This window comes from Physeter macrocephalus, chromosome 2 (assembly GCF_002837175.3).
Source record: "Physeter macrocephalus isolate SW-GA chromosome 2, ASM283717v5, whole genome shotgun sequence".
NCBI lineage: Eukaryota > Metazoa > Chordata > Mammalia > Artiodactyla > Physeteridae > Physeter > Physeter macrocephalus.
Genome location: NC_041215.1, coordinates 120,678,805 through 120,703,804, shown reverse-complemented (window position 1 = coordinate 120,703,804; position 25,000 = coordinate 120,678,805). Strand labels below are relative to the sequence as shown.

Genomic DNA, 25,000 nt, shown 5'->3' with positions numbered 1-25,000 from the left:
AGTGTGGATGTAGGTTCCTTGCTTCCAAATAAGGGAATAAAGGAGAACATTGAGAGAAATCCAGTAACACTTTCCAGGTTGAACAAGCTGTGTCAGAAGATACCAACTAGCAATTGAGCATTGCTTAAGTCTCTTTTATTGTAGACCAACAAAGCACACGCAGACCTGCTAAGCAGCTTTGTGCTTCAGCTGTGGGAAGCTGAGCTGCAGCCTCCCACAGGAAAAGGAGAAATGGGCTCCTCTACAAATCAGCAGGTGCAATCATGGCCAGACACCTCTTATCTCAGCTTCAGCAGGTTTAAAGCAGATAAGGTCAACGTGAGGATGCCAGCAAGGATGTCTCGGGCCCAATTCTACGCAAATATTAGTTTAATGATATCTGTTTCCTCCTCCTCAAATGACTCTTAGAGAAAGTGCATACTGAAAGGGTAAGAAAAACCATTTTGCTAATAACTGTCCTGTCCTACTATTACTCATCTCTTAGTTTATTTAATCCCCCATGAAAACCTTTTGAAGTGGATATTATGTATTCCCCTTTTGAAGATAAGAAAACTGAGATTGAGAGAGATGAAGTTACTTGCTTTTGGAGATGGGATCTGGACCCAGGTTTGTGCATTGTCTTAAGTCCCATGTTCTTTCATTATACAACATTCCCTCCCCCAAATCGACTCTATAACCTCCTCAGCAACTGAAAAGAAGAATCTTAAGTGGTGGTTTTCTCAGAGTGTGGAAAATCCCAAATCTCTCCATGGGTTATCAATAATCAAATACCCTTTCAGAGCAAGGTACTATTTAAATATCTAAGTATTACTATTTAAATAACCAGGTGTGGAAGCTCTTTGATTGGAACTGACTTCAGACCCCAGGAGATCAGAAGACCAGCACGGCTCTGCCTTCACTGAGGTCTGCCTTGCTTTCTCAGTACGTGATATACAATCTTTGTGACAATATTCAGTCATTGTCCTGAAGTGCCCTAGCTCTCCTGTGGATTAATTATAGACCTAGTTTAGGCGCATAGTTCAAATTCATATGATTTTATAGGTTACACAGTGATTTCACATGTATCTGATTCAACCCACTAAATATTGACCAAGTCTTATCAGATGTTATACTAGGCCCTGGGCATAGAGGTGAATAACTTATGGCCTCTACCCCGTAGTTGTTCAATGTCCAGAGGGGGAAGGGGATAGTGGGGGAGAGGGTGCTACTGGCATCTAATGGGTAGAGGCCAAGGATGATGCAGCTAAACATTCGACAATGAACAGGACAGCGCCTATCACCACCAACAAATAATTATCTGGCTCAAGGGGCTTCCCTGGTGGCGCAGTGGCTAAGAATCCGCCTGCCAACACAGGGGACACGGACAGGTTCAAGCCCTGGTCCGGGAAGATCCCACATGCCGCGGAGCAACTAAGCCCGTGGGCCAAAACTACTGAGCCTGTGCTCTAGAGCCCGCGAGCCACAACTGCTGAAGCCCACGTGCCACAACTACTGAAGCCTGCACACCTAGAGCCCGTGCTCCTCAACAAGAAAAGCCATTGCAATGAGAAGCCCTCACACTTTGGGCAAGCCATTTTACCTCACTAAGCCTCAATTTCCTCATCTGTTAAATAGGGAAGGGGTCCTACATTCAAGCATGATGGTGAAGATTACAAAAATGATACATATAAAGCACTTAGATCTACGACTAACATATACTAAGTAATCTAACATATGTGTATTGTTAGTTGTTTAACTGTGTATGTTATTCATTATTACTAAATTTCTTCATTTTCCATGTGTTGATACATTGTCTTTATTTTTTATAATGGGTAGACTGCCAGTCCAAATTCTTGAATATAATTTCCAGATAAGCTTGGTGTCGTGGTTTTTTTGTTTTTTGTTTTTTTTTAAATTAATTAATTTATTTATTTTTGGCTGTGTTGGGTCTTCATTTCTGTGCGAGCGCTTTCTCTAGTTGCAGCGAGCGGGGGCCACTCTTCATCGCGGTGTGTGGGCCTCTCACTGTCGCGGCCTCTCTTGGCACACGGGCCCAGTTGCTCCGTGGCATGTGGGATCTTCCCGGACCATGGCTCGAACCCTTGTGCCCTGCATTGGCAGGCAGCTTCTCAACCACTGCGCCACCAGGGAAGCCCGGTGTCGTGGTTTTAAAATATGTCCACAAGGGAATTCCCTGGTGGTCTAGTGGTTAGAACTAGTGGTTTCACTGCCGTGACCCGGGTTCAATTCCTGGTCAGGGAAGTAAGATCCACAAGCAGTGCAGCCAAAAAAAAAAAAAAAAGTCCACAAATTTTTTTCTACTTTTCCCTTAAAGAGCTTGGGCTGGACTCAGTGACTTGCTTCTAATGCATAGAATACAGTGGAAGTGATAGAGTGTGACTTTTGACACTAGGTCATAAAAAGCACTATGCCTTTCTTCTTGCTCTCTCTTGGACCACTTGCTCTAGGGAAGGAAGCTGTCATGTCGTGATGACACTCAAGCAGCCATAGGAAGAGGTCAGTGTGACGAGGAACTGAGGCCTCTTGTCAACAGCTATCTATCCACAGACACATACACCTCTGTACTCCATACACCGTACTCATGAAGATTCTACGTGATATGTGGAAAAACAGCAGTGTACTGAGGGAGCACTAGGAGAGCAGGTCTGCTATGGGGGTGTGTGTGATGTGGAATATCAGGGAAGGCTTCGAAATGGAACGTGGTCTGAAGTACATCTTAAAAGACAAGTAAAATGTTTAGCAACTGGAGGGATGAGGGGTGTGGGTGTAGAGCAGGGGTGGAGGAGGGCAGTGCATCTGAGCCAAGGAAAGAATGTCTGGGGTTGATGCTGTAGTGTAAAGAGCAAGACAGGGCAAGGGCAGATCTCAGAAGCCTTCTTTTTTCTTTTTCATAAATTAATTGAAATTATTTTTAAAAATATTTGGTTGCATCGGGTATTAGTCGTGGCATGCGAACTCTTAGTTGTGGCATGCACGTGGGATCTAGTTCCCAGACCAGGGATCAAAACTGGGCCCTCTGCATTGGAAGCGCAGAGTCTTACCCACTGAGCCAAAAGGGAGGTCCCTCAGAAGGCTTGTTAACCATATCAGGGAGCTTGAATGATACCTTGTAGAAGGAGAGCCTTGATTACTATTAAATAGCAGAAAGCTCATCCAATTTGTATTTTTAACTTATTTAGCTACTTTTTGGGGCATAAATTTCGGTGGGGGACAAGAGTGTGAGCAGGGAAACTGTTGCATTGGGCCAGGTGAGAGATGAGGAGGTTGTGAATCAGGGCTGTGAGGGGGGTGAATCAAGAAATAATTAGGACATCAAATCAGCAGCAACTCGGGATTGACTGGGTGTGGGATGAGAGAAAAGCAGGCCTTCCGAGTTGGTGGTGACGACAAGCATGATAGTAAATACAGAAAAAGCCTATCTGGGTAGGGGAGTAGTGGGGTGGAATGCAGAGTGGAAAGAGCATGGGTTCAGTTTTTGTTATGTTGAGCAGAAAGTGCTCGTGGGACATTCAAGTGGAGATGATTAGTCGGAAGTTCTGGGAAAGGAGCTGAGATTTAGAAGTCATCAGCATATGAGTGGAAACTAAATGGGTGAACAAGTGAAACTGCCCAGGCAGACTGCAAAGAAAAAGTGAGCCAGTGATAGACCCAGTGAAAAACCAACATTTAAGGGAGCAGGAGGAGGAAGTCCAAGAGACTTTAGTTGGACACGAAAAGCAAAACAACATGGTGATGTATTGTCCTTGCATGATGGAAAACTCTTATACTGTCCTTGATCTTTGTACTTTTAAAGATCATTTAAATCTGTTCTGCAATATCCCTGACCAGAAAAACAAATTCTGCCTACATTATTCTTAATCAAACTCTTCTCAAAGGTTTAATTTCTGCCTTCTGCAGTACTACAGATAACTTTGCAAAGTTTGACGGCAGCTAATGTGACTTACTTCAGCATTCCCTTCTTGGCTTGAACAGTTACTTCACAGTTCCCCATACGCTCCATGTGATGACATTTTCAGCCTTCATCTCTGGTGATCCTCTTCTGGGCACTCTATTTGCCAACGTGTCCGCAAGCATAGCAAGCCATCCTCTGGAAGTAGTCTTAACTTGTGCACAGTACACTCTAGGTATTATATTCTTTCCAGTAATGCAGCCTAAAATTAAGTTTAGGAGCAGCAACATTACACTATTAGCTGTTTGAATGTGTAGTTAACTAAAGTGCACTGCCCTCCCCCTGCAAACACAAACATGTAACCAACCCTTTTTCCCCCAGCCTGTACTTCGTTTTTTTCTTTAGCCTAACTGTAGGTTTCACATTTCTGCTCATTTTTCTTTCGCTCATATGAAAAGCTTTCTTCTTGTCTCTTTCATCATGGGGCAGGAAACGGCCAGGACACCTGATAATAAAAAGTTGTAGACAAACATACAGCAACCATCAGACCAAGGCAAGTGTCAAGAATGGACTCTCATGGAACTCCAAACATATGGTTAATGTTTTGACCCAACTACAGGCTTCTGGCTTCATCTTCAAGCTGCCAAGTTTAACAAGGAAATAGTTTATGGGTGGGGCAGATGGCAGCCATTGTTTTTCTGATTAATTCTACTTTTCCTGAATTGCCTGTTTGATGATTATAACTGTTTTCTCATTCTCTTCAGAAATTTCTAGATGATTACAAGTTCATATTCCTTCAGTGACAAAAGACAGGGAGGGCCATTGAAACCCTGAGTCTTTCAGGCAAGTGTAAAACAAATGGAAAAGAAAAATTTCTCACACGCTTAAGAAAGATGCAGCATAGAAGTCAACCTCAAAAAGCCAGGTAGCATTGCCATATGGTGTCTCCAGCTGAAGGCCGAGGATGTGAACTCATAAAAAAGGCCATCTGCCCAGTTCTGGACTTTCCTTTAACGTTGTTCTCCCCCAAAGAGCAAGGATTGTTAAGAGACCACTCTTTGTGAAGCTGAGATAGTATGCCGATTGGTGCTCTATCATTCCCACACCCTGAGCATCTTCCCATTCACGCCCTATTAATGGACAGGGGCTTCCTGTTCCAGGGTGATTGCTGGAGCCAAACTGCTTGGGTTTGGATTCTGGCTCCACCATGTACTAAGGCCGTGGCCTTGTGAAAGTCAACATCTGTAAAATGAAATAACAGTATCTATAATCTCAGGGTCATGAGGGAAAAACATGAGTTAATATAAATCACCTAGAGGAGTGCCAAGCACATATCCTGCATTCAATTAGCGCTAGACACCATTTCTTTAATGTTCCTGGGCCTGGAATCAGTTTTAATACAGGTATAGGTCCTGCTTGTTTGGTTCTCCCAGGATAGATGAATGAGGACCGAAGGAGTTAATTGTCAGCATGTAGATGGGTAAGGACTTCTTAAGAAGACAGTGTTAAGGTTGTGGGCAACACTGTAGAAAACAACTGTTACGGTCCCAAATTTCTAGTGACTGGGAAGCCAAAGCGATTTCCTCCTGCATACAATTTATTTGTACATGCTCAATCTCACCAAGCATATCACACCATCAGAGAACATGGCTAAGGGGAGGTTACGTCTGTCAGGGTAATCCTTGCTTCTTGCCTTGTTTTGCACGAAGGTAAATAAACAGCCAGGAGCAAGATGGGGGACAATGAAATAAGGGCAGAGCAGAGGGAGACAGCTCACAGTGAGGCAGGCAGGCAGCAGCAGTTCTAGCCATCAATACTTTATTGTTCCAGTCAACACCTGCACAGATGTTACTGTCCACTTCCTGACCCTAGTAGGGGGTCCCACCACACTTGGACCATGGCCCAGAGAAGCAGGTCTCCTTATTCCTAAGATAGTAAGAAAGCCCCTCACCCCACAAGACAGAGCTCCTGCTCACTAACGTAGTGCTGGCGCATGTGCTGTGGGATCCCTGCTCCCATCCTGCATTGGGAAAGGCTGGGATGAACCAGGGCAAGGGTGCAGTGGAGGTTACACGGGCTACAGCGACTAAGCATATAACTACTGACCTGACCCACCACCTGGGGCTTCGTCTGCACCTCCCAGACAGGAGCCTCCCTAAAGCTTAGCCGGGGCCTGCTGGGAAGGAGGAGCTGGCAAAGAGTGGGGATTGAGCTGCTAAGGACAGGACACAGCAGGGAAATAAAGCAGAGAGGAGCGAGGGACAGGAGAGAAAAATGATAAAGTGCCTGAACTAAACAACCGAATGGGACACGAGGACAGAGCAGCACAGGTCCCTGAGGATAGGAGGAAAAAGAAAGGGACATACCACCAGGGCTTGGGGCATTGTGGAATGAAACTAGAGTTGAGGCAGGGAAGCAAGTGGGAAGGACTCTCCTAGCCCTGTTCACATCCACTAACCCAAATGTAAAATTATTTACAAGCTTAAAACCAATCCCAGGTACTGTACCAGGCCCAGGATAGCAGGCAGGCAGGCAGGCAGGCGGAGGGCGGACTGGCTCCATCTGATAGCCAGCTTCCCCACATATTGCTCCTCCCCAGGGCAGTAGGGAAAGGAGGAAACAGTGACATCCCTAGCCAAGAAGCCCTACTGTGCCTGCAACTCCTTCCCCTGGGGTTCATGGCTCTGCCGTGGCCTGAGCCTCTTGGGCTGACTGTACCAGAGACGGGGTATTGGGCCCTAGGGGTGGAGCATCAGCGGGCTCTGGGAATGTCTCTGGCCCCAACCCCAGCTCTGCATTCAGCTGCTCCAGCTCCCCCTGATCCAGCAATTCGAAGTCCTCAGTGGTGAGTGCCTCTTCTTCCTCGGGGGCAGGCAGGGGCTGGGGTGAGTCCTGGGGAAGAGGCGGGAGTACTGAGGGGGAAGGGGCCGGGTCATTTTCAGCAAGGCAAAGTAGGGGTGACAGGGCGCTAGGTGGAGTGATGAGATCACCACTCACTGCCTCTGGGCTCAGTGTCTCCACTGGTCCTCCAGGGGAGACCATCACTCCATCTGTGGGAGACCCTGCCCCATTGAAGTGCGTGTTCACAAAGTGAAGGGGGGATGAGAGCCGAAGCAAGGTTTCCTTGGATGCCACATCTTCTTCCTCCTCCAAGTCCAAGTCTTGCCTTGAGAGGGCCTGAGGGGAGCCCAGCAGGTCTTCGGGAGGGGCCAGGTCTGTCTCCTCTCCCTCCCCTAGCTCCCGACTCAGGGCCTCCTCTGGCTCACTTGGCAGGCTCTGCTGGTCCAAATCTGGGCAGAAAACAAAGGGCCAGGAATGGGCCTGCTGTGCTGAGTAGCTGCAACAGGCCATGGAAGGCTGGGCCAGGCCTTAGGCATTAAGATCTTTCAGGAGTTTGGAGTAGAACTAGAGGATCAGCTCCCCACAGAAAACACTTATGGGGGCAACTGCCAGAGAGCACAGCCAGCATCCCACGACAGGGAACAGGAAGCTTGGAGGGAACAAAGGACTTCCCGTACCCTCCGACACGTCAGTTAGTTGTGGAGTCGTCGCCCGGGATACAGAGAAGCCACCACTTTCCAAAATAGAAGCCTCCTCATCTGACAGCTCTGAGTCTGTAATGGCCAAAGCCAGTGCTGTTTTCTTCACATCCACCTGCAGGAGATGCAGGATGAATGCCACAGGCAAGGGGGTAAGAGAGCCCATTTTCCAGGAGCATCCCTGCCCCACTACCAACTCCCACCCCCTGGAGAGGTGGCTGCTCTAAAACAGAGCAATTCTCCCCCAGCCCACCTCCCTTGGACCTCACCACTGGGGAGAAGCCAGCCAGTTCTGCCTCGCTCTCACTCTCTGTCTCCGCCAGTGGCTCATCACCTCCGGGGGGTGCATTCTTCCCCTGCCGCTCTAGAGAACCAAGAACAGCTGGGCAGTGACCAAGCAGGAACAGTGGTTGGGGACAAACACTGCCAAAGGTATGGAAAGTATCTAAATCCCAGGGCATTTCACAAGCTACAAGCCAAGGTCCTCCCCCATTCCCCCGCTTCTGGGTCATGGGATCCCCTTACTCCTCTTGTCGTGTTTGTGATGCAGGGCATCAGCTTCCGCCTTCATGCTGTAGTCGAGCTGCATGAGCAGGGGCTCCAGACGAGTGTACATCCTCTGGATCAGTTCATGATAAACCACCAGGGGCCACAGCAGGATACTCAGCACTGGGGGTTAGAGTGTCCACTCAGAGATCCCTAAGCCTATTTCCCAAGGGCCCTCATTCAACTGATGCTTAAACAGAAAAGGCTGAAGGAAGACAGAGTCCCTTCCTGAGGCTGTTCCAACTTCTTCCCACATCCACTGCCCTCCCCAGACGACTATTCCACTGTTACTAGTACTACAGCATCCCCTGGAGGTCTCTGTAAATGGGTAACTGGGCAGACAGTGCACCATCTGCCCCTGGGTCAGTCCATGGAAAGAAAACAAAGACAGGGCTTTGGAAAGGGGAGAGGTCAGACCCTACTCACAGACAATGTAGGAAATCATAATCCCCGGAACATAGTGTCCCAGCACAGCCAGCACAGCACAGCCAGAGCAGACGCGAGCACAGAACTGCAGAGGAGAGCACAGGATCTAAGAACTGTAGGCCGAGGTATGCGCTCCACTTCTCTGGGTAAGAAATATTACTGCTCAGCTGGTGGAAGGAGGCGTATGCCCTCTAGGAATGCGGTGATCCAGTTTAGCCAAGAGGATGCCCAGGACCACCAACTAGGAAGTTTGCCATAAACATTGCCAAACACCTATAGTTCAAATTGGTCTCTCTCGGCAAGAAACAGTGTCAGAACGGCAGAAGCTTATTCTGCCTCCTGTACCAGACTACTAGCTGTAAATCTTGCCTCAAGAAGGCACCAGGCCTTATCCTTCAGTCTCCAGCTGGGGAGTTCGAGTCACTCCTCCCCATCCCCCGCCTCTATTTCTCCACAGCGTAGAGAACTGTTGTGTGATGTGGGGGAGGTTACCTGAGCTGGATTCTGCCTCTTGTACTGCAGCAGCTCCTGCAGGTGAATCTGGAAGGTGAGCCAGCTCTCAGCCAGGTATCTGCACAACTCGGGCACACTCAGCAGGTGCGGCCGGGCGCCTGACCCCGCACCCTCACTGGGGAGACATGACACGACCCCTGGAGGCCTCAGACACCAGCTTCCTAGGCACTCAAATCCCTCTGAGAATGCCAATGAGCTCTTTAGTCTAAGGAAGTGGACAACCCCACCTCCCAGAGGGAGGCCGTCCAGGTCCTGGGGAACAAAGCCCAGAGCTCCCAACCCTTTGCCCTGAAAGGAGCAGGCACACAAACACCTATGCAAGAACCCGGGACCAAGCTTGTTACCAGTACATTCACTATGCTGGGGTCTGTGCCTGCAGAAGCTGCAGTACTGCTATGCACTGTGGCGGTGAGACACTGGCACCAAAGCAAGACAGGGATTGGGCATTTGTCTTCAGGGGTGGCCTGCACTCACCTGTCAGAGTGTGGCTCCTCTGGGGATGATGCTTTAGAGAGAGAAGGGAAACAAGTTATTGAGGTGTAGAGCTCTGGGAAACACTCCCCAAGCCAGAAACAGCTGCCCTTCCTCTGCAGCCCCAGAGTGCTTTTTTGAAATGCCATTTGCAGGAAGTATTACATTGTTATTGTCGTTTGTATGTCTGTCTCCTTCTTTAGACTTTACCTTTTCCCACAATGGGAACGACATCTTATTCACGTTTACACCCCAAACAACTCACACACAGCCTGGCACCTAGTTACTCCAACATGTCAATTAAGTGAATATGTGGACAACAAAAAACACAGGCAGAGGTAATGCTCCTATAGTTCCTATCATATGTGAAGCCCTACCACACGCACATAAAGTGTATTCACTCCTTTATTCTCCATCTCCTTATGAAATAAGTTTTACAGTCCCTGTTTTATAGTTGAGGAAACAGGCAAACGCAAATCGGAGATCCAGTGACTTTTCCAAGGTCACATACAGGGTAAATGGGAGAGCAGGCAATGGAACCCAGGCCATCTGGCTGCAGAGTCCGCAATCTTAACTACCACACACACACAATAACATTAACTTTGAGAAAGGGGAAATTATATTTCCCACCTGGAGAAGTAGTCGTGCTTTGGGAGGCAGGTGGCCTGCTGTACGCTCCCCTCACCATTCAACCCAGCCAGGTGAGTCAGGCACAAAACAAGTGCTCAACGGGGCTTGCTGAATGAATTAAGTAACACTCACCTGAGATGTCAGGGAGGAAGCGAGGCTGCCAGAGATCCAACAGAAAATAGGCCAAAAGTGAGATGCTGAGTAGGAAGAAGGGCCGTAGGGAGGAGGAAGACAGCAACCTTAGGGAGAGACAGGCACCTCAGCGGTGAGTGGGTGAGAGAGGCTCCCACATCCATCGCAAAGGCGGAAAAGCGCCCACTGATGGGGGAATGGGAACCTCCAGGCCTAACTCGACACCCGAAGACAGAGGAATGAGGCAACCCAGGCGGACGACGACCTTTAAAAACCAGCTGATGGGTCAGTCCCCCAGGACAAGCATCTTCCCCAGAAAGAGGAATGGTACTCCGGGCTCTCCCGCCCCCGCTCTACCGCGCAGCCCGGTTCCGCCCCCCTCCTCCGCGGCCCTTACCAGAAGAGGCCGTTGAGCGCGGCCGCCGTGACCAGGCTGTGCAGCGGCTTCTCCCACACCAGCAGCCGCTGCACTGCCGCTAGCACCGCCTCCCAGCCGCGGAGCCGCAGCCACAGAGCCGTGGCCAGGCGTCCCACCGCCTCGGCCGTGGCAGCCTCCTCCTCCGCCTCGCCGGTGGCCTCACCCATGCCGAGGCTCAGGCCCAGGCCGAGGCTCAGGCCCAGCCCCGAGCCCCCACCTGCGCCGGTGTTACCAGCGCCACCGCCACCGCCACCGCCACTCGCCATAGCCCCGCCGCAGCCGCCGCCCGAGCCCGCGAGGAGCCAGGGCTGCCAGGCCCAGCCCCGAGCCCCCACCTGCGCCGGTGTTACCAGCGCCACCGCCACCGCCACTCGCCATAGCCCCGCCGCAGCCGCCGCCCGAGCCCGCGAGGAGCCAGGGCTGCGCGGCCGCCGCCGGGGGCGCGTCAGGCGGAAGGGGGCGCACGCAGCGGAGAGGGCCGCTGAGGCCGCGGACGGGCGTCACGTGACGGCGGAGCGACGAATCTGTCACGTGACACTTCCTAACCGCCGAGATGGGGCGGCCGGAGCCTGCGCGCAGGCGGTTGCTGGTGACCCTGCTCCTACGCAGATTCGTGTTTTGGCTTCGCTGAGCGGCGTCTGCATCTTTCGGAAGGAAGGACGGAAATCTCCGCGTTTACCCACCCCAGCCAATTTTCTTCTCCCTGTGTAGTCAGGGCGGCTAGGGAGGCTGGTCTTGGCCCGGTATTCTGGTGTGATGCGGCCGATAGGGTCAGGGAGTGGGCTTCAGATGCCCAGTATACCCCGAGAGACCTGCTTCTGCCCTGGTAGGGCGGCGACCGTCCCTTTACGCAACCCTCAACGGTACTAGTCCTCCCAGTTTCCTCTCCTCAGCGAATAAACAAACAGCAGCGCGTGACTCGACAGTCTCAAAACCAGCTTCAGCTATTCAGAGAAGTAGTTTCCTTCCCATCTTTCTGTAAACTCTCCCGCCTTTACGCATGGAAAACTCCTTCCAGTCCCTTGCTTAAGCAAGAGATTGGGGTCTGGGGGTGAGTTTAAAAATAAAACCCTGTTTAGGTGCTGTTTACTCTTTGGGGGGCATGATAACACCATTTGTTGAGGCTTAGAACGTAACAAGCGTTTTGTGTTTCCTTGAGATCATTTAATCTCTGCAATAACTCTACAAAATACGTGTTTAATTAGGTCTAAAATTACAAGCTGTACAAAAGGAAGATATACAGCCAAAAGTGCCCTTGCCTTTTGTACACAATTCGCTACTGTTAAATTTTTGTGTACTCTTTCTGACGCCTTTTTTTGTATATTATTCTGTGTGTGCGTATTATCTCCTCTTCAAAAAAACAGTTGTGAGCAACTCCCTGTCCCGAGTCTTTGTTTTATTTACATCGGTATGAAAAGGTCGGCCGGGCTCGTTCATCCTCAGTGCGCCATGGTCCCCTAAGAATTGTTCCGATTTCTCAGACGGGGGCACGCTGGTGCTCAGCGATACTAGGAAAAATAGCCCGGCTCCTTCCCGGCGGTCGGAGCCGGCGGCTCGGGCCAGCGGGAGGCAGGAAGTGTCGGGCGCTGACTGGCCAGCGGCGCCCCCGCGGCCTCTAAACGCAGGGCAGACGCGCGGCGCGGCAAAGGCACAGCACGCGCCTCGAAGCCGGGTCTCCTCTCTACTGGGTGAGGTGGGCGCCCTGGCCCTTGAGGTCCACGCCCCGATTCCGGAGCCCAGATACCGGGGCTGGGAGCCCGGAGCCCCGCCCGGAGCGGAACAGGAAGAGGCTCCCGCCTGCCCGGCCCCGCCTGCCTCCTTTGGCCAGTGGCGGGGGGTGCTCCACCGGCGAGGTTGGGGGCCCGCTTGAGGGAGGCCGGCGGGCAGGTGGACAGGCGTTCAGGGGCGGTTCCGCGGCCCCCTTACAATTCGTTCCCTTTCCTTCCACCTTCGCAGGGCGGCGGCTGGCGGCGCGATGGACCTGGCCGGGCTCCTGCTGGACGAAGAAGGCACATTCTCCCTCACCGGCTTCCAGGACTTCACGGTGAGCGTGCGGCCCGCCCCCTCCCCTGCCTCCCCGCTCTTGGAGCCGGGACTCCGGGCGCTCCCGTTGGGGCCCGAGCGGGGCCGCGAGCTCGCCTGATGGCTCTGCCGGGGAACCAGGCGGTAGTCGCTCTACCCGTGCCTACTAGAGGCCCTGGCTGCTTGGGCCCCGGGGGTGAGCCTCGGGGTACAGGACTATGGAGTAGGTGGCCAGCCGGCGCCCTTCTCAGAGAACTTCTCCTCCAGAGCCCTCAGCGAGGAGGATTCCACCCCCTGTGGACAGACTGCTGTTGGCAAACAGTCCGGAGAATGCGGGGCTGGGTGGGGCATGGGCCCCGCTAGCGGTGAGGCAGGCCTCTCGCCCCGCACCCCGCTTCCAGCCGGGAGCCACGATCTCCATCATACCCTTCCCTGCCCTTCGCACTCCACCACCCTCCTGCCCTGTTCAGTTCCTCCCAGGACACCAGAAGCTGAGTGCCCGCATCCGAAGGAGACTCTATTATGGCTGGGACTGGGAAGCTGATTGTAGCCTGGAGGAGCTCTCCAGCCCTGTGGCAGGTTAGACAGTGTTGTGCAAATGGGCTAAAGAGAAGCCTGAAAATGGGGTTGTCAGTGGTCACCAAAATGACTCTAGGTGTACCCTGGGAACTGCACTGTCTCTTCATAGCTAGTGCATTTGATTGGTGTAAGCACTAGGTTTGTATTTCACTTTTTTTGAAGCCTAGATGAGGAGGAAATATGGCTGTTTTACAAGTCTATATTATTCTTGATTTGTATACCAGAAACTTTAAATTTTCCGAGGATACATGTCATATATTTTCGAAACAACGCATGTGTACCTTTTCAAATGAGTTAGAGTAAAGAACAAATCTAGAAAATTTCAGGTGACAGGGAAATAAGCCTTCTTGCTGGAAGGAGCTGAAATTCAAACCTGGAATGGGCTTTTCGTCTCAGTGTTGGAGAATTCGGTGTCTATTTTGTTATTATGGTTCTGCCCCCAAGGCCTCAGATAATACAGTTTTGGGTCTTCTGCTGATAACAGTAGGGACAACTTTGGAGGAGTTGTTTGCTCACTCTGTTTTTCTTCTGCCCCCTGCAGACATTGCTGTGGAACTGCTCCAGAAGGCAGCCCCCAGTCCTATTCGCAGGCTCCAGAAGAAATATGTAGCCCATGTGTCCCGGTGAGTCTGCAATTGAGAGAGACAGAGTGAGGGTGTTTCGGCCCTAGAGAGGGGAACGGTTATCTCTAAGGAGAAGCTGTAAGGATACAGGGATGAGCATCATAAGAGTTACAAGAGCTGAAAGACCCTTGGGTTTAATTACTAATCCTTTTCGCCACCCAGGGAGGCATGCATTTCCCCGTGTGCTATGATGCTAGCTCTGGTGTACATTGAGCGGCTCCGGCATCGAAACCCAGAGTACCTACAGCATGTGTCATCGTCTGACTTGTTCCTGATCTCCATGGTAAGATGCCCTCTTCCTTTCATCTCTCTGGTGAGCCGGGAGCCTGGTGTGAGCTCTACTGACACCACCTCTGGTTCCTCTGCAGATGGTGGCCAGTAAGTACCTCTATGATGAAGGGGAGGAGGAGGAAGTCTTCAGTGATGAATGGGGAGCTGCTGGGGGTGTGGCTGTGCCCACTCTCAATGCCCTGGAGAGGGGCTTCCTGCGTGCCATGGTGAGTGACTATTCTCTCTCGCTCTGTTTTCCTGGCCCATCTTTATATTCCTTTCACCCTTTGTCTTTTATCTCCCAGCTTTCTGCCGTCTCTTCATTTCTCTTTTTGCTTGTCCTCCCTGTGCCTTCCCTTGTTACTGTCTTCCCTTCTAGCTCTTCTGGAATAGGCACACCCTTTGGAGGTTCCTGGCATGGTGAAGCCAGAAATGGAGCATCCCTCATCACCAATCCTCCAGGCACCACAGGGGACACTCTGAGTCAGAGCTTATCTTACTGGGCTCTGATTATTTGCTTCCAGACTTTGTCTGTTCCTAGGTTCTGGGCTCCCTATGAGTACGGACCATCCTCAAGAATAGTTTTTCCCCTTGCTTTTAATGGAGGCTGCAATATGAAACCAGATATGTGATGACTAAATAAGTTAATACGTAAAAGCTTTTGGAACAGGACTTCCCTGGTGGTGCAGTGGTTAAGAATACACCTGCCAATGCAGGGGACACGGGTTCGAGCCCTGATCCAGGAAGATCCCACGTGCAGCAGAGCAACTAAGCCCGTGTGCCACACCTACTGAGCCTGCGCTCTAGAGCCCATGAGCCACAACTACTGAGCCCGCGTGCCACAACTACTGAAGCCCGCGTGCCCAGAGCTCATGCTCCGCGACAAAGAGAAGCCACCGCAATGAGAAGCCCACGCATTGCAACGAAGAGTAGCCCCTGCTCGCCGCAACTAGAGAAAGCCTGCGCGCAGCAACGAAGACCCAGTGCAGCCAAAAATAAATAAATTACTTAATTAATTTAAAATAAATAAATAAATAAAAGCTTTTGGAACAGTATCTGGCACACAGTAAGAGCCAAGTGTTACCCGTAGCAGTGGTTGTACTTGCTTCTCTGGGTCTGGTTATTAATTGACTGTGGCTCACATCCAAGCCTGGTTCGACGCCCTTCTCTTCCTACCCACAGGATTGGCGTCTCTACACTGACCCTCGGGAGATCTTTGAGGTGCTGAGCTGGCTGGAGAGCTGGTAGGTTCTAGGAGTTGGGAAGAGGTTGAGGGATTTGGGGGGAGGCTTCAGCCATAGGAGCTAAACAGAGATGAGGGTGTGTGTAACTGGGGGAGAGAGAAGACGGGAAAAAGAATCGCCCAAGGTAGTGGTTCCCAAAGCTGTCTGCGGTCCTCTTTGTAATAACCCGTGGGAGGGTGGGAGAAGCTTATTTAAAATACACATCTTGGTCTCATTCTCAGTTTCTGGATCAACGGGTAGTCTAGGAATCTGTACATTTAACAAGTTCCCTAGTGTTTCCTGGTGGGTCCCCAGGGGAAAGAGGGTGCGAGTGGGCCAGCTGCAGGAGGGTTGCAGACTCTGTCTTTTCTCCTCTTTCTGCAGCGTGGCTGAGCAGCAGGGGCGCCGGCGAGGCTGGTACACCTATACAGACCTGTGTGTGCTGCTGGAGCAGCCTGCCTGGCAACTGGCCCTGGGCTCGCTCTGCCAGCGGCTGGCAAAGGTGAGGAGGGATCAGGAAGGATAGGGAGCTTGAGCCGGTTGCGGTGTAGGTTGGGCTGATGTAAAGCAAATACGGAAAGGCTCAGGAGATGAGGTTTGGGAGTAGATGGTGATAGAGAGCTCTCACTTGAGTACAGGTGTCCAGAAATAAGGAGTGGGTGTGTTAAAGACAGTTAGAAGCAGGTTTGGGGGAAGGGGATTTGGGCACTGACCTTTCTTAATCCCTCTCCTGCAGTTGTCCTGCCTGTTAGCTATGGCATATGTGAGCAGTGTGGCCCTGGCTGTGGCATCGATGGCCGTAATACACCAGTCCTTGGGGCTGTCCTGCAGCCCCCCTCCTGGCCCCCCAGACCTTGGACTGGCCTCCAGGTGCCTTTTGGAACCCTGCATACCTGCTTCAATGCCACAGTGCCTGCCGTCGCCTGCTAACGTCTCCAGCTGCCTGGAAGTCGACGTAGGGCTGCGTGCACTCTGGGGCCGTCTTCTGGCCTCACTGACTCCGCCACCATTGCCTCCCCCAGCTCCTCCTGCACCTCCCACTCTTCTCCATAACTGCCCCCTTTGCCAAAAGCTCCAGAAAGACTCCCCAACCTGCCGTACCTGCCACCACCCCAACCATACCGTCCCCACTGGGCCCCCCAGCCCCCGGTACCACTCCCATGGCCTGGCTCCCCCCTGGCCTTGGAGCCCGATGCCCCCGCTGCTCCCACAGCCCCAGCAGTGTTCCGTCTTCGGCATCATGGAACTGGCCCGCCTTAAGTCTTTCATTTTTCCAGGCTAGGTAGGGTTCTGAGGAGTGCATTAAGAGGATTTGGGAATCCCTGAGAACCTGGGGGAGCAAAGCTTGATCTGGGTTCTTGGCTGGTCCCCTGTCCTCCTGAGTGATGGAGCTTAAGGGCGTTGTGGGGCAGAAGGACTGAAGGTCACTTGCTCTTCCGTCCCTCAGTGGCTGGCTGCTTGGCCAGGGCACTGGTGGTGCCGGGAGAAGCTTCAGCTCAGCGACCAGGGGCGTGTCACAGGTGGACAGGGGAGGAGCCCCTGTCCCTCCATTTCCCCTGAGCTCTTTTAGACTTTTGCTTTTGAGTTTCCTAGGATGGGGTGAGGGAGGGAGGAAACATTGGCCATGGTCTGTGTGATGTCCCTGATGCAGGAGAGGCAGGGACTGACAGGGCCACCCACGGTGGGAGCTGCTGTGGGCAGGCGGGGTGAGGGGGGAACCCTCTCCACACCCGTCCCTGAGACTTAGTCTAGAAGAGCCAGGGACTGCTGGGACCTGCAACCTGGCCCTTTCGTCTTCCACCCTTCTCTTCTTAGTCTCCTGCTCCTGGGCTTCCCTCTCTTCTGGTTCCTCTCCCGGGTGTTCTCTTCACAGGCCTCTCTGGCCACTGCTTTGTATCTGGGTTTTTCACGCTTTTTGTAGAACCAAGATTTCAATAAACGGTTTCAGTTGCGTGGCTTGGACTCATCCTTCTGCAGCAGCCCTCGAAGAACTCGCCTCCCCGTATCTACCTTCTCAGCCTCCCTATTCCCTGATCCCATCATCTTGCAACTCATTCTCTCTCAGCCCCATTCCAGAACTTCCCTGTTGTTTGATGGTCATGGGCTCCCATATCAAGCTTCTCCCTCATCCCTGCTCCCAGCACCCTGGGGCCCCAATCACTGCTCGACTTGGATGCAGTGGGGCCCAGAAGGTGACTGTGCCACGCCTGGGGGTAGTAGCCCTGTCTGTCACAAGTTCTGAGTGAGCACCGTCTTTGTGGATCCTTAAGCACATCTCGTGGAGAGAGGCCAAGCCAAGTACCCAGCGGAGCCCCATGAGCTTGAGGGCAAGCCCAAGGACACCTATCTCTCTCCTGACATCCTTTCTGGTCTGACACGTGGTCGTCGTCAGTGTTATTAAAGAGAAGACCAAGGCTGGGTTATCACTGGAGGAAGGAAAACCGAGTAGCCAGCTGGACTAAGGTTATCTGGGACCATGGAAGAAGATCCTCAGCAGGGGTGGTGCTGCTACCTAGGGTGCATCTTGGAAATCTATGGGGCTTTTTGTTTGTTTTTTGGCCACACCGTGTGGCATGTGGGATCTCAGTTCCCCGACTAGAGATGGAGCCCATGCCCCATGCAGTAGAAGCATGGAGTCTTAACCGTTGGACCACCGGGGAAGTCCCTATGGGACATATATTGATTGACAAAAATTTGAAGGGAAGGGACTCGCTGGCATTTAGTCGCCCTGTACAGGATGCTACACGTCCTGAAATGCTCAGGAACCCCCCCCCCCCCCCGCTTATTATGAAGAATTCCTGAGACAACTTTTGAACCACCGGATGTATGTTACGTATATGAAAAGCCTGTTTATCTGAGCCTAGAATTATGCAGTGTTTTACATGTAAATGCAGAATAGATTTTGCACATTTGGAAAAAGACTCAGTTTGCTAGGAATGCAGCTCTGTGTAAGTTAAAACTATGCTTTGTTCATCACTTTACCAAGAACTTGTTCACTATTTTGGAACATCAGGTCACTAATGGCAGCAGTGCCTGTGGTACATGTGTCATCAGGAAAGCACCGATATCAGTTGGCATTGCAGCTGTCACATCCACGTTGATTCCACATATGGGGGTGGGCACTGGACTACTTCATTGTCTTCTGGTTTAGTTGGGCCCAAGCTTTCACACACTGACAGGGTAAATTACTTTATTTCTCCTTTATATTACTGTGAGGACATTATACGGAGTTGTGGTCACTGTTGTTGTACATGATGTAGGGATGTTTCCTTTTGAGGTAGTCCAGGGGGCTGGACCCTAATAGGGTTGAGAACTGCAGTGTAATTGTGATGGTTCCAAATGGCAGTGGTGAGGAGGGGATACAGTCTAAAATCTCCCCAGCCTATTTTAGAGGCTCCCTCCCCACCACTCCTATCCTGGGACAGGGGCTCTAGATGGAGATTCTTGGGGGGAGGGGTCCAGAACTTGGCTCCCCGGTTAATGGGTGATGGAATTTGTGCAAGAGCTGGGCAAAGGTGAAAGGGCTGTGTCCTGCCCCAAATCCCTCATCCCTTCGCTCTGCTTCATTGACACTCCCGCCCCCTGCCCGCTCCAGGCAGCTAACTTCACACAAACTCTGACCTCTTACTCTCCCTCCTTAACTCCAGGGCAGGCAAGACAAGACGAAAGGCAAGGCAGCATGAGCCGATCACCCCCCAACGCCATACAACTCCGATCCGTGCGCTCCCAGGGTACCATGGCTTCCCTGCCGCAGCCGTCTGCTGTCCAAAATCCCCCCTCTCACTCTTGGGCCTCTCTGTGTGGGTCTCCTCCCTGGGGCCTCAGCTGTCTTCTGGCTCTGCAGGTAGGAGCAGAGGTGCAGGAGTTGGTGCCGGCTGAAGGGGGTGTTTGGAGGGAGGAGGTGTGGCATGAGAAACCCTCTGGAAGTGGGTATTTCTGTCTATTTCTGAAGACTGTTCCTCTGCCTGCAGCATATCTTGGTCCTGGCTTCTCTCCTCTGTGCCTCCCACCTGCTCCTGCTTCAAAGTCTCCCTGCAGGAGGACTCTCTTCCTCCCCTGCCCAGCTCCTGGCCTCCAGCCTCTTTTCATGTGGCGTGTCTACAGCCCTGCAAACTTGGATGGGCAGCAGGTGAGGGGAACTCCCTGGAGAGAAGGGGACAGGGTCCCAGCGCGTAGGAGAGGCTCGGGGAGGCTTTCAGCTGCCCCATGTTTCCAGACCTGCCGGGGCTGCTGTTCCTACAGGCTGCCTCTTATCCAGGCTCCATCCTTAGAGTTTCTTATCCCTGGTCTGGTGCTGACCAGTCAGAAGCTACCTCTGACCACCCGGACACCTGGAAACTGTGAGCACAGAGCAAGGGCACAGGGTGAGGGTGAGGTTGGGTGCTCACCTGAGCACACAGTTGTAAGTGGGTGCAGGATTGAGATGGGGCAATGATGGGAGGGTTAGGCACCATGGGGTGCTGGAACTGTGTCAGGGACCAGCCAGAACTGTAGAGCAATGGGTCTCCAACCTGTTTACCTCTCTCCTCACCATGTCCCCAACTTCTCCCAGCCTCCCTTGTGCTGCGCCTGTGTGGGGGACCTGGCTGCCATGGCCTGGAGCTCTGGAACACTTCTCTCCGAGAAGTGAGTACGTGGGGATGCGGAGGAGGAGAGCTAAGACTGGTGCCCGACTTGGGAGGCTCTTGTTTCCATTTTTCAGGGACTGAGATGCTCTAGGGCAAAGAGTTGGGTGGGGGGAACGCCTCCTGGAATTTTTTTTTTTCCATACCACATTGCTTGCGGGATCTCAGTTCCCCAACCAGGGATTGAACCCGGGCCACGGCCGTGAAAGCCCGGAATCCTAACCACTAGGCCACCAGGGAACTCTCTGGAATTAGTGAAGATGTCCAGGCTGAAGTCATCTCAGTTGAGCAGAATGTTTTCTCTTTGTCCACTTCTCCTCTCTACCAGGTGTCCGGGGCCGTGGTGGCCTCTGGGCTGCTGCAGGTCATGCTGGGGCTGTTCGGGGGTCCTGGCCACTTGTTCCCCCACTGTGGGCCCCTGGTTCTGGCCCCCAGTCTAGTTGTGGCAGGGCTCTCGGCCCACAGGGAGGTAGCCCTGTTCTGCTCTGCTCACTGGGGCCTGGCATCGCTGTACGTAAGTCCTGAGAGGTGTGGTGCCCGGTGGGGTGTGTGGGAGCGGGGGAGGGCAGAGGTGCTGGCTCCACCAGGTTCAGCTGCCATCTCAAAAGGGACAACACTTTGTGGATCTGGAATCCAGGACTTTTGCTGGATTCATTTGTTCACCCTGACTTTCACCTTGTCTCCCACTGACCCTCAAGGTGCCCTCCTTCCCCCTCCATGGGGGGCTTTCTTCTCCGGGACCCCCTTTTATGGTGTTGTGCCACTCCTACCTCCACTCCCCCGCCTCAGGATGCCTGCTTCCTCCTGCTCATAAAGCTTCTTCCCTCCCTTAGGCTTATCCTGCTCATGGTGGTCTGTTCTCAGCACCTGGGCTCCCGCCTGTTACCGCCTCACCCCTGGAGGCGGGCTTCAGCCTCTTCAACCCACACTCACATCCCTGTCTTCAGGCTCCTCTCGGTATGTGGAGGTCTGGGCGGGGGCAGTTGAAGTTAGAAGGGCTGGCACGGAATGCTCGCTCGGCCCCCTACCTTTTGGTTTCTGTCTACCCCTCCAAGGCTAGCTTGAGAAGTTCCGGGGGAGGGGTTCTTTTCCGTCTCAGTCTTGTCCCTCAGGTGCTGATCCCAGTAGCTTGTGTATGGATCATCTCTGCCCTGCTGGGTCTCAGCATCATCCCCGGGGAGCTGTCTGCCGAGGCACCGTGGTTTTGGCTGCCTCACCCAGGTAGGTTTTCTCCTAGTCCTCCATCTTCTTACTCAAATAAAGGTGTCTCTTTCTTTGGACTCTGGGTTAATGAAATTAGCTGTACGGATTCTCAAAACACACAAGGGAGAGAAATTGCCAGTGTGAGGGGCAATGCCAGCTGCTCACCACAGGTGTCTTTGTTACTGTTTAGAGACGTCTGTAAGCCCCACCACTGCGTGTTGATACTCCTTACCCAATTTACACATTTATGTTACTTACTCCCACAGACATGTGAGTTGGTGACCTGTGCACAAAGATTGCTTTTGAGGCATTGTATATGAAATATATTTGCTCGCTCATCAATTTTATAATGGTCTGTTGAGTGCTTATTATGTGCTAGGCACGTGATAGGGGACATGGTGATAAACATGACAAAGTACCTGCACTCATGAAGCCTATAATCTGTTGGGGAATACAGATACTAATTAAATAGTCACCCAAGTAAATGTAAAATTGCATGCGGTAAATTAAAAAGGGCAGGTACCTTGTGTGATGAAAGTTCATAATGGGGAATCTGACTATCGGAGAGTTCAGGAAAGGCACTCTCTTTTTAATGTTTTTATTTTTATTTATTTAATTTTTAATTTTTAAATTTTTTGGCTGCACTGTGTGGCTTGTGGGATCTTAGTGCCCCGACCAGGGATTGAACCTGGGCCCTCGCAGTGAGAGCATGAAACCCTAACCACTGGACCACCAGAGAATTCCCAGGAAAGGCATTCTTTTTTTTTTTTTTTTTTTTAATTTATGTATTTATTTATCTATATATTTTGGCTGCATTCAGTCTTTGTTGCTGCGTGTGAGCTTACTCTAGTTGTGGCGAGTGGGGGCTACTCTTCATTGCGGTGCGCAGGCTTCTCACTGCAGTGGCTTCTCTTGTTGCGGAGCACGGGCTCTAGGCGTGCGGGCTTCAGTAGTTACGGGCTCTAGGCGTGCGGGCTTCAGTAGTTGTGGGCCACGGCCTTCGTTGCTCCGCAGCATGTGGGATCTTCCCGGACCAGGTCTCGAACCCGTGTCCCCTGCATTGGCAGGTGGATTCTTAACCACTGCGCCACCAGGGAAGTCCGGAAAGGCATTCTTGAGGAAGTGATCACTGAGCTGAGATGTGAGAGATGAGTAGGAGCTTATTGGGTAAAGGCAAGAGTGAAGAGCATTCTAAGTGGAGAGAACAGCATATGCAAAGGCCCTCTAGTGGCCAGCAAAACAACAAGTACAAGGGCCTGAAACAAGGCCAGTGTATCTGGAGTGAAAGAAGTGAGGCAGAGTGTGGTGGGAGATGAGGCTAGAGAGAGAGGTAAGGGTCAGACCAAAGAGGACCTTGTAGACCACAGTAAAGGGATGGGTCTTTACCCTGAGTTTGATGGTTTTGTCCCAAGACATTAGCTTCAGAGACAATGGGGCCTTTAGGGTTCTTGTGTCATAGGCTGTCAGAGGCAGGGGGGTGCTTCAGACGTGAGTCTGGCCCCAAAGCAGCTCTTTCTCCCTCCCCAGCTGAGTGGGACTGGCCCTTGCTGACACCCAGGGCTCTGGCTGCAGGCATCTCTATGGCCTTGGCAGCTTCCACCAGCTCCCTGGGCTGCTATGCCCTGTGTGGCCAGCTGCTGCATTTGCCTTCTCCACCTCCGCATGCCTGTAGCCGAGGGCTGAGCCTGGAGGGTCTGGGCAGTGTGCTGGCCGGGCTGTTGGGGAGCCCCATGGGCACTGCATCCAGCTTCCCCAACGTGGGCACAGTGAGTCTTCTCCAGGTATGTGGACGGGGGTGGGGGGAGGGGAGCCGGAGGTGCAGGAGAGGGAAGGGGACTGATTGCCAGCTGTGCCCAGCCCTCTGCCAGGCACTTCACAGCAGTGATCTCATTTAGAGAGGTACCTAGAAGTGGCAAGGGCTAGGCATGTGAGGAAGACACTAAATCACTACTGAACTCCTTCTGTGCCTCAGGCACTGTACCAGGGCTGAGGTTCTAGAGAGAAGCAAGTCAGATGAAGTCCCTGCTCTCTTGGGGACTTCAAGAGAGAGAGAGGTGGACAATTTAAGAAAAAAAAAAAAAGATAATTTCCAAGAGCAGTAAGTGCTATTTAGAAAACAAAGTGGGGGTGGGATAGTGGTTGAGTAAGGGAAGCCCCTTTAGGTAGAGTGCTGGAGGATGCTTCCTGGGAGAGTGACATTTGAGTTGGGATCCAAACGATGAGAAGGTGTTGGCCAGCTGAAAACCTTGAACAGTCAAGGAGGTGGCTGTGTTTTCTAGTGTATCTTCGTCATCTAGGCTGGATCTCGGCGAGTGGCCCACTTGGTGGGGCTGCTCTGCGTGGTGCTTGGGCTCTCCCCGAGGCTAGTCCAGCTCCTCACCACCATCCCGCTGCCTGTGCTTGGTGAGTGGATGTATCAGCAGGACTGGTATTGAACCAGTACCCCCCAGCAGGGCCCAACTGGTTGCTGGTGGTCAGCACCCTTTCTTTCTGAATAGCCTCCCTAATATATGGATGTATGTGTCAGCTGTCCTATTTTCTCAGCCATATCTTGGCCTCTTGACTGGCCTTCTCTGCTCCTGGGCCTTTTGGTGGTCTCTGCCCATTACAACCTGCACTGGCCTGCAATACTCTCTGCTGTGGCAGCCCTCTCCCAACATCTTCAATTACTTCTGTTTGAGACAGGTGGGGTGCTGGGGGTGACCCAGGCCGTGGTTCTGTCTACTGGATTCTCCACCTTCCACTTGGCTGACATTGACTCTGGGCGGAATGTCTTCATTGTTGGCTTCTCCATCTTCATGGCCCTGTTGCTGCCAAGATGGTTTCGGGAAGCTCCAGTCCTACTGAACACAGGTGGGAAGAGGGGGCATGGAAAGAGAAGTTGCTTTGCAGTGGGAAAGCAAGGGCTCAAGGCTTGAGTTTCTCTGGATTCCAGGCCCCCGCACCCAGGGAAGGGCTTTGGTATAATCCATCCATATGTTTAGCAAATATTTATTGAACACTGTGCTAGCCCCTTGGGATACAAAGGTGACTGTAGATGTGACAGTCTAGTAAAAGAGATGAGATGTGTAGAAACATAACTAGAAAGGTTCAGATAAAGAGCTATGGTGCTTGGCGGTGAGAGAGATGGCTTCTGTTGGAGATGATCTGGGTAACTTTTATGGAGAAAGTAACATTGAGCTGGTCTTGAAGGACGGTAAGATTTAAAAACATATTTGGTGAGAAGGTCATTGCTGGTGGAGGAACCACCATAAACAAAGACATAGAAGTAGGAAGTCATAGGGTATGTCCTGGGAGTGGCAAATAACTTAGTTAGCTCAGCTTAGCAAATAGCAGTGGTTCTTAACTGAGGATGGTTTTGTCCCATAGAGAACATCTGGCAATGTCTGGAGACATTTTTGGTTGTTATAAGCAGGGGAGAGGTGATTGTTAGTGGCACTTAGTGGGTAGAAGGATGCTGCTAAACATTCTGCGATGTACAGGACAGCCCCCCTCAAACAGAAAAGTATCTAGTCCAAAATGTTAGTAGTACTGAAGTTGAGGAACCCAGGCTAGAGCACAGAAGGTAAGAAATGGGAAATAAGGTTGGGGCTTTTAATACCAAACTTTCAGGAGACAGGGAGCCTGGAACTATCGAAGCATATCTGGAGGGCACGTGTATGCTCAGAAGATAGGGTGTTGAGCAGGGACCCTGTGGGAAGGGCCTGGGTGTGGGAAATAGAGAGCAGAGGGACAAAGGAGGGGGGGCATGGAACAATTCAGAAAGATCTGTCCTTAGTCCAAGACTTAGGCTTAGGGTGGAAGTATTAGGCTCCTTGGCTTTGCATAGGATCAGAGTTTCCCCTCCTGTCTGGCCCCAACCCCCTGTAGGCTGGAGCCCCTTGGATGTGT

At 52.0% G+C, this 25,000-nt stretch overlaps 3 protein-coding genes across 5 annotated transcripts; 2 read left to right on the top strand and 1 right to left on the bottom strand.

Annotated features, from left to right (window-relative positions):
- Positions 1–5,686: 5,686 nt before the first annotated feature.
- On the bottom strand, positions 5,687–10,861 carry RETREG2 (reticulophagy regulator family member 2). The gene is made up of 9 exons (XM_007122455.4): positions 10,544–10,861; positions 10,147–10,253; positions 9,388–9,418; positions 8,893–9,028; positions 8,401–8,485; positions 7,954–8,097; positions 7,698–7,792; positions 7,408–7,543; positions 5,687–7,179 (listed from the first exon to the last, which is right to left on the bottom strand). Exons 1-9 carry the CDS (start codon positions 10,828–10,830, stop codon positions 6,566–6,568), a joined length of 1,635 nt encoding a protein of 544 aa, XP_007122517.2. The 5' UTR covers positions 10,831–10,861; the 3' UTR covers positions 5,687–6,565.
- A 212-nt stretch (positions 10,862–11,073) lies between these two features.
- On the top strand, positions 11,074–17,233 carry CNPPD1 (cyclin Pas1/PHO80 domain containing 1). Of its 3 annotated transcripts, none has more exons than XM_007122459.4 (9): positions 11,074–11,615; positions 12,521–12,608; positions 13,057–13,165; positions 13,707–13,788; positions 13,951–14,071; positions 14,157–14,285; positions 15,241–15,302; positions 15,666–15,783; positions 16,018–17,233. In XM_007122459.4, exons 2-9 carry the CDS (start codon positions 12,540–12,542, stop codon positions 16,561–16,563), a joined length of 1,236 nt encoding a protein of 411 aa, XP_007122521.1. In that variant the 5' UTR covers positions 11,074–11,615; positions 12,521–12,539; the 3' UTR covers positions 16,564–17,233. The 3 variants fall into 3 exon arrangements, with proteins under 3 accessions (XP_007122521.1, XP_028337761.1, XP_007122522.1); XM_028481960.2 differs by lacking the exon at positions 11,074–11,615 and adding an exon at positions 12,241–12,257; XM_007122460.4 differs by lacking the exon at positions 11,074–11,615 and adding an exon at positions 12,320–12,417.
- A 78-nt stretch (positions 17,234–17,311) lies between these two features.
- Positions 17,312–24,979, top strand: SLC23A3 (solute carrier family 23 member 3). Its single transcript, XM_055079410.1, has 12 exons — positions 17,312–17,744; positions 18,929–19,125; positions 19,253–19,410; positions 19,524–19,645; positions 19,834–19,907; positions 20,235–20,416; positions 20,740–20,863; positions 21,019–21,127; positions 22,637–22,890; positions 23,407–23,512; positions 23,795–23,962; positions 24,939–24,979. Exons 2-12 carry the CDS (start codon positions 18,961–18,963, stop codon positions 24,977–24,979), a joined length of 1,503 nt encoding a protein of 500 aa, XP_054935385.1. The 5' UTR covers positions 17,312–17,744; positions 18,929–18,960.
- Positions 24,980–25,000: the final 21 nt, after the last annotated feature.

What these genes read in the sequence shown, in the direction of transcription:
- SLC23A3 (XM_055079410.1), top strand. Translation starts at nt 18,961, where the DNA reads ATGAGCCGATCACCCCCCAACGCCATACAACTCCGATCCGTGCGCTCC. An exon ending in GCTGTCTTCTGGCTCTGCAG is followed by an intron (nt 19,126 to 19,252) that starts GTAGGAGCAGAG and finishes CTCTGCCTGCAG; the next exon opens with CATATCTTGGTCCTGGCTTC. An exon ending in GGAACACTTCTCTCCGAGAA is followed by an intron (nt 19,908 to 20,234) that starts GTGAGTACGTGG and finishes CCTCTCTACCAG; the next exon opens with GTGTCCGGGGCCGTGGTGGC.
- CNPPD1 (XM_007122459.4), top strand. Translation starts at nt 12,540, where the DNA reads ATGGACCTGGCCGGGCTCCTGCTGGACGAAGAAGGCACATTCTCCCTC. An exon ending in ACTTGTTCCTGATCTCCATG is followed by an intron (nt 14,072 to 14,156) that starts GTAAGATGCCCT and finishes GTTCCTCTGCAG; the next exon opens with ATGGTGGCCAGTAAGTACCT. An exon ending in CTGAGCTGGCTGGAGAGCTG is followed by an intron (nt 15,303 to 15,665) that starts GTAGGTTCTAGG and finishes CTCTTTCTGCAG; the next exon opens with CGTGGCTGAGCAGCAGGGGC.
- RETREG2 (XM_007122455.4), bottom strand. Translation starts at nt 10,830, where the DNA reads ATGGCGAGTGGCGGTGGCGGTGGCGGTGGCGCTGGTAACACCGGCGCA. An exon ending in TATGATTTCCTACATTGTCT is followed by an intron (nt 8,098 to 8,400) that starts GTGAGTAGGGTC and finishes TCTAACCCCCAG; the next exon opens with TGCTGAGTATCCTGCTGTGG. An exon ending in TCACAAACACGACAAGAGGA is followed by an intron (nt 7,793 to 7,953) that starts GTAAGGGGATCC and finishes TTGGTTCTCTAG; the next exon opens with AGCGGCAGGGGAAGAATGCA.